This window comes from Myripristis murdjan, chromosome 23 (genome assembly GCF_902150065.1).
Source record: "Myripristis murdjan chromosome 23, fMyrMur1.1, whole genome shotgun sequence".
In the NCBI taxonomy this organism is placed as follows: domain Eukaryota; kingdom Metazoa; phylum Chordata; class Actinopteri; order Holocentriformes; family Holocentridae; genus Myripristis; species Myripristis murdjan.
The window spans coordinates 24,260,362-24,266,978 of record NC_044002.1 but is presented as its reverse complement, the minus strand read 5'-3'; the positions used below and the strand labels follow the sequence as shown (position 1 = coordinate 24,266,978).

The window sequence follows — 6,617 nt, the reverse complement described above, 5'->3', positions numbered from 1 at the left end:
GCCTCATGTAGTGCAGCCACTTTTCAGGAACTTAGAAAAAAACAGGCGTGTTTGTGGCTTGACATCCGTGACCTTCTCCAGTGATTTCTCTGAGTTTTATCAGCACAGGAACCATAAATCAATCAGGATTTCACTCTGTGGCTTTATTGTCTTGCTCCAGGGCGCTTCAGCAGGGCGGAAGCTTAAAACCCCCGGCTCCCAGCTGAGAGATAGATCGATCTTTTTTTTTTTTTTTTCTACCCCGCCGCTCAGAAACAAACAGTCCCTTCAGCATAAAATCACATAAACAAGCCAATAACAATCCAGTTGATCAGAGGTGTTTAATTAAAGAGGCCGGCAGGAAAAGCCTCGCTGCACTGTTTCGTCCCACAGAGCCAGATGGAGTTTGCAGCCTGTTCGCTCCATCTGATGTTTTTTATTCACGTTTCCACTTTAATCTGCATTGTCATGTTTCTGTCCCGTGAAGCTCGGTGTCAGAGGACGGTTGTTTGATTCCCTCTGGTGCTGCTCGAGCTGAGAATTTTAGAAAATAAAACACTTTTCATCAAAAATGGTGTTGATTATACCGGCTACACGGTTAACAACTTGGATCGTGGATTGGAAGCAAAAAATCTCCATGTTTACGAGTCATTTAGTCTCATTTTGAGTGTTCAAATCTTGTTTTTTCTTCAAACGAGGTCCAAAATCTCCCAGTGGAATGAGATAATCCCACTCATGTCCAACGCTTACCAATTTGTCTCCAGAATTTTCTTGAATCAAGCATCATTTTTTTGCTCCCAGTGGCTGATCTGCCTTATTCTGCCTTGTTTCAACACATTTTTACTCAAAAAAATCCCGAAACAAGTGAAACTGCACTGGAAACAAGTGGGATTATCTCATCCCACTGGTCGATTTTTGACCTCGTTTGAAGAAAAAATGAGATTAGAACACTGAATCCAAGACTAAATGACTGGTTAACTTTTTTTTTTTTTTTTTTGCAGTGAAGATCTAATAAAATTGGAATGATTAACTTTTTGCTGCAGTTGTGTGTGTGTGTGTGTGTGTAGTGTTTCCTTTTGGGGTGGTACAGCAGGAGAAAAGTGTGACATTTTCCCTTAATCCCAGGCATCTGACAGCCTTTGTGAACCCAGATGAGCCTCACACCTTGGAGTTAATGCTACAGACGCAATAAACCATCACAAGGCATCTAACAGGAGACAAAGGAGCCACTTATCACCAATCAGCAGCGCCGTGAGGAGGCCAGCGCTGTGTGTTCAGAGTCTATCGGCTCAAAGTGGAGAGAAACAGCAGCAGGATGAAGGCACCGGCCGAACAACAGCAGCAAATCAAACCTCGCTTGGAAACGTCTCCAAACTGGGCCTTCAATTAGAAAAAACACACACACAGCTAATGAGAATGAAAAGTAAAATGACGGCACAGCATCTAACCTGGGGGAAAAAAGTCTTGATGTATGTCCATGTGTTGCAAAAAATTACGTTTTTTAGTCTCATCTTCAGAGTTCAAATCTTTTTTCTGCAAAAAAGGGAAAAAAAATAAAGAAAATCTGCCAGTGGGATGAAATAATCCCACTTCTTTCCTGCATTAATCAACTGGTTTCCAGAATTTTCTTGAATCACGTGGCTGATCTGCCTCATTCTGCCTTGTTTCAACAGGAAAGTGACACTTGATTCAAGAAAAATCTGGAAAAAAGCTGATTAGTGTTGGAAACAGGTGGGATTATCTCATCCCACTGGCAGATTACTGAGCGTCGCTGGAAGAAGGAGGAGACTGGGTGACTTGTTGACAGGATTTTTTCTGCAGTGAAGATCTGAACATCTGGGATGATGAGCTTAATTTGCCAAAATTGTGTGTGTGTGTGTGTGTGTGTGTGTGTAGAGGTTATAGCAGGAGAAAAGTGTCATATTTTCCTTTTTTCCTCCTTTTTTGCTTTTTCCCCTTTTTCATCATCATCATCATCATCATCATCATCATCATCATCATCATCATCACCCTCCTGCATCTGCTTCTTCTTCTTCTTAGTATTATTGTTACTGTAATTTTCTTTGTCTCTCTCTCCTCCTCCTTCTTCTTCTCCCTCTTCATCTCCCTCTCCTTCTTCTTCTCCCTCTTTTTCTCCTCCTAATCCTTCTTCTCCTCTTCCTCTTCCTTCTTCTTCATCTGCTTCTCCTCCTTTTTTTCCTCCTCCTCCTCCTCCTTCTTCTTCTTCTTTGTCTCCCTCTCCTCCTCCTTCTTCTCCTCTTCCTCCTCCTCCTCCTTGTACTTCTTCTTCCTCTTCTCCCCCTTCTTCTCCTCTTCCTTCTTCTTCATCTTCTCCTTCTTCTCCTTCTTTTTCTCCTCCTCCTCCTCCTCCTTCTTCTTCTTCTTTGTCTCCCTCTCCTCCTCCTTCTTCTCCTCTTCCTCCTCCTCCTCCTCCTTCTACTTCTTCTTCTTCTTCCTCTTCTCCTCCTTCCTCTCCTCTTCCTTCTTCTTTATCTTCTCCTCCTTCTTAACCTTCTTTTTCTTCTCCTCCTCCTCCTCCTTCTTCTTTTTCCTCCTCTCCTCCCCCTTCTCTTTCTTCTTATCATCATCATTATTATTATTATATTTCAGAGGATTAAAGAGTGTTGTGGTGTGTTTCCAGGTAAAAATGATAAAGGTATCCTGTTTAAGTTGAACCACTGACACTTCACTGGAGCAGTCCTCCTTTAGAGGCAGCAGCGTGATGGACTCCATTTCCCAGCATGCCCCTGGCCCCGCCCCCCGCATACCTCTGGCCGCCCGTGTCGTCCTCCTGCAGAGAAAGCAGCGGCCGCGGCGGCAGCAGAAAAAAGTTCAGTCCGGAGGAATATGGGCAACTTTCACTGCAGCTCGCTGGCTTTTCTTCTCCATGTGAGCAGGATCCGGACATAAACAAGACCAAAGGAGCCTGATCCACAACAACAGCACCGCTTTTCCTTGGATTTGGGGATTCTCACTCTTTTGGATTTGCTGCGCTCTTTTTTTTTTTTCTTAGAATAAACCCAAAGGGAGGGAGGTTTGTTTCCACGGCAAAAACAAACAAAACCACCCAAAAAATGTGTCGGTCCGCGCAGCGTGGCAGGGTCGCGGGCTGCGCCGTGCTGCTGCTGCTGCTCCTCCGGACGCACGGCGGATGGGGGGCACACGGAGGGTCGTGTCCCGCCGCCTGCACATGTCTCGGGGAGATTGTGGACTGCAGCCGGATAAAAAGAGGACGGATCCCGGAGTCGGTCCCGGACTGGGCCGTTCAGCTGTGAGTCTTCTCTAAACTCCTTAATCCCGCCGATCAGCTGTTAATTAACCCCCGTCTTCACTGGCTTTCACACCTTTGTGCAGGATAAACGCTGCAGTGTTGAAAAAAAAAAAATCCAAAAACCAAAAAAAAAAAAAAAAAAAAGTTTGTGTCCCGGCCGCTGGGATGAGCAGGACTCGGCCTGCACCCCCACAGCAGAGCTCAAAGCACATTCACCTCTTTAACAGAACAAATTATTGCAAAGGAAAGCGACTGGAGGCTGAAATTACGCAGTTTTGAATGGATTTATTTGTAGAAAACTATTTGCGCAACTTTCCAGCAGTCAGAGAAAAACATGCTGAGCTCAAGGAATGCAAGACAAAAAAAAAAAAAAAAAAAAAACTCCAAATGCAGCCTGGAGTCGGTTCCCATCAGACCCAACAGCTGATCAGCGGCTTGTTTTGCTTCAGTAATAGATTTCATTTATGTAATTAATTTGTTTAAGTCGCTGGTGTGTCCTCCCCCCTCCTCCCCTCCAGTGAGGGAGAGTTTACAGAAGCTGCATGGTTTCCTGCAGAGCAGCAGGGAGGCTGCAAGCTGCTGTTTTACACATCAATGTGCCTCTGACTCCTCACTAAACCCCCTGCACGCCGCTATTCCGACACAAATCAGGCTCATCTTCACGATTATTACCGGTATTATCATTATTACAGGCAGCAGAGGCGGCAGCGGCAGGAGTTGCATGGCAGTGGAGGGGCTGTTTGGCTTTCTTAACCCATCAGATGTTGTGGATAATGGTGATTTAATGATATTCTGCAGGGTTTACATTTTTATTTACACCCATCAGACTTCATTCTGTTTGTGTGTAAAGTGTAAGATATAAAGCTGGAGGCTGTGTGAAGCAACAGTGTGTGTGTGTGTGTGTGTGTGTGTAGCCCTGGAAAGTTTCCTCAAGTAACATCAACTTCACTTTTCCTGAGGCATTTTCACCTCACTTTAAAGGCACACACACACACACACACAGAGGGAAAGGGAATGGCTCCACTTTGAAGATAATTAATCACCCTGCAGTTTGATTGCTCTGCCTTAAAGTCCATAGAACTTGATTTTCTTTTTTTGTCTGGTCCCGTGTCGGTCCACAGAGCCTGATTCAGGTCGAGGCCGTTGCCCCTCTGCTGGATTTACTTTTTCTCCCTCTGAAATGTGCTGCTCTGGAAACTCCATGTTGCCAGAGAAAACAGACCCAGCCTGAGCCTCCTAACCGAGCCAGGCCTTCCAAAGAAAATGAAAAAAAAAAAAAAAAAAAGTTCCACATGGGGGGAAAATTCTTTTCACTCTGGCATGCTAATTTACGAGCGGCTCTCCAGCACATCTTAAACCCCTTAAACCGCCCGGCCCTTTGTTTTCCAGCACCCCATTATTTCTGCTGAATTAGCAGCCCCGGAGCCAGCAGTGGTCCTGATTAAGGAGCTGCTGCAGGAGGACGGGGGCCGAGCGGCAGGAGGACGGGGGCCGAGCGCCGGCAGCAGCCTCCTGCCGCCCGGGCCCTGTCACATTCAGGCTGAAGCTTCGTGTTTTCAGAGTTTAACGCTCAGACAGGATCGGCTTTAAAGAGTCGTGCAAAACAACCAAACACTAAACACTGCAGTGCAAATATCCTCATGTTTAACCAAGCAGAAAACATTTAGATGAGAAATAACCTGATAATAATAATACCTACTGATACTACTACTACTACTACTACTACTACTACTACTACTACCACTAAGACTACTATTACTACTGTATTATCAAGTTCAAGTTTTTATTTGTCACGTGCATGATGTACAAGTACAGTAGCAGTGAAATGCAATGGTGACAACTCCAGCACTGTGCAAGTAAAATGGATAAAAACAGAAATAAAAATAGAAAGAATATATATACACACTCCTATATACAATAATCAATATACAACTACAGTTATGAACAGGATTATGTTAGTTTACATAAATGCACTGTTATTTTCTTTACATTGTGAGGGATTTAACTTTTTTGGGGGAGTTTTGGTTTAGTTTTACAAATATTCCCCAGAGACTCTTTAAACAGAAATTAGCCTCAGTGGGCGGAGCCAAAAATACCTATTTTTTTTTTCCCGGCTAAGTAATGTTAAAAATTGAAGGTTGGTGGAAACTAACACAGGTGAGAGAGGAAGGAAAGGTGCGCTGTTTGATGCCATGAGAGAAAAATACACTCCGGTGAATGTCACGGTCATGAATGAATCAATGAACTTAAATTAACATTTGTATTTTTAATTTATATTTGGACCGGAGTTCCTTCTTTGCTCTTCAGATTGGGAAAGCTGTTGCTCTGGCTCCGCCCACTGAAGGATAAATCAACCAATGAGATTGTCTCTGCCTCTGAGAAAGAAATGTTTCTGATTGGTTTTCATCCGCTAAATAAAAAAATAAAAATAGTTTACTCTCACTCCAGTGTTATGGACTAGAAATTGTTACAGTACAAAAAAGTTTTAATCTCATCACTTTGAAGCTGTTGGTGGTAAAATATTATGTCTAAACTCATTTAATACTTCAGATAAACCAAATTATCTCTTCATATTAGTGAAAATCGGTCAACGTCAGTGTCCAAAACATGAATAAGCTTGAAAATCCATTCATTAGTGGGGTGTGTGTGTGTGCCCCCTAGAGGTACGTTGGAGTACTGCAGGGGGCATGTGAGATTAAAAAAAAAGTTAAATTAAAAATACCAGTCATGCATAATTCCTAAAATAATTATCCAATGCTATAAATAGTAGCCGATGCTATAATAAGTGCAATAAAAATGTAAATTTCAGTTTGATAAACCACATTTTAGATTTATTTATATTCCCCTGTGAGGTTGTGGTTGTTTTTTCAGGCACTGGAGGAGCTGGATTGTACCTCTCTCTCCTTCATATATAGGATTTTTATTTTTTTTATTTTTATTTTTTTTTACCTTTTTCTCACACTGGTCAGGAGGCACTGGGCTGAAAAATATTTCCATGGGGGCACAAAGTTTGGGAGCCACTGGTCCACATAATAAACTTTTTCGGTTGTTATCCATCGTGAGGCGTCGGTCCGGAGCGGCTGATCAAACGCCGGCGGTTCAGCTCGCCTCGTACGCCGCCGTGTGTGTGTGTGTGTGTGTGTGTGTGTGTGTGTGTGTGTGTGTGTTGTGTTTTTTCTTTATCTTGTCCTGCTGGTTTGTGCGGGAAGTGGAAGTGTCAGAGCCACTCAGAGCTTATCTCGCCTGTATGATAGGACACCTCTCCCATACGGCCCCCAGCGCCGGAGCAACAACAACAACAACGCACCGCTGCATGCTGGGAAAGAGAGAGAGGGGGGCGGCGGGCGGCGGGGGGCTGACTTGGAGA

At 43.8% G+C, this 6,617-nt stretch overlaps 1 protein-coding gene across 1 annotated transcript in view; it reads left to right on the top strand.

Moving 5' to 3' along the window:
* The first annotated feature begins 2,771 nt into the window (after nt 1-2,771).
* The window catches only part of lrig3 (leucine-rich repeats and immunoglobulin-like domains 3), a 36,288-nt gene continuing 32,442 nt past the window's right edge, over nt 2,772-6,617 (top strand). Inside the window, exon 1 of the mRNA XM_030046132.1 lies at nt 2,772-3,250. Coding sequence (XP_029901992.1) covers nt 3,054-3,250 — 197 coding nt within the window. The 5' untranslated portion in view covers nt 2,772-3,053. The remainder of the gene's footprint in view (nt 3,251-6,617) is intronic.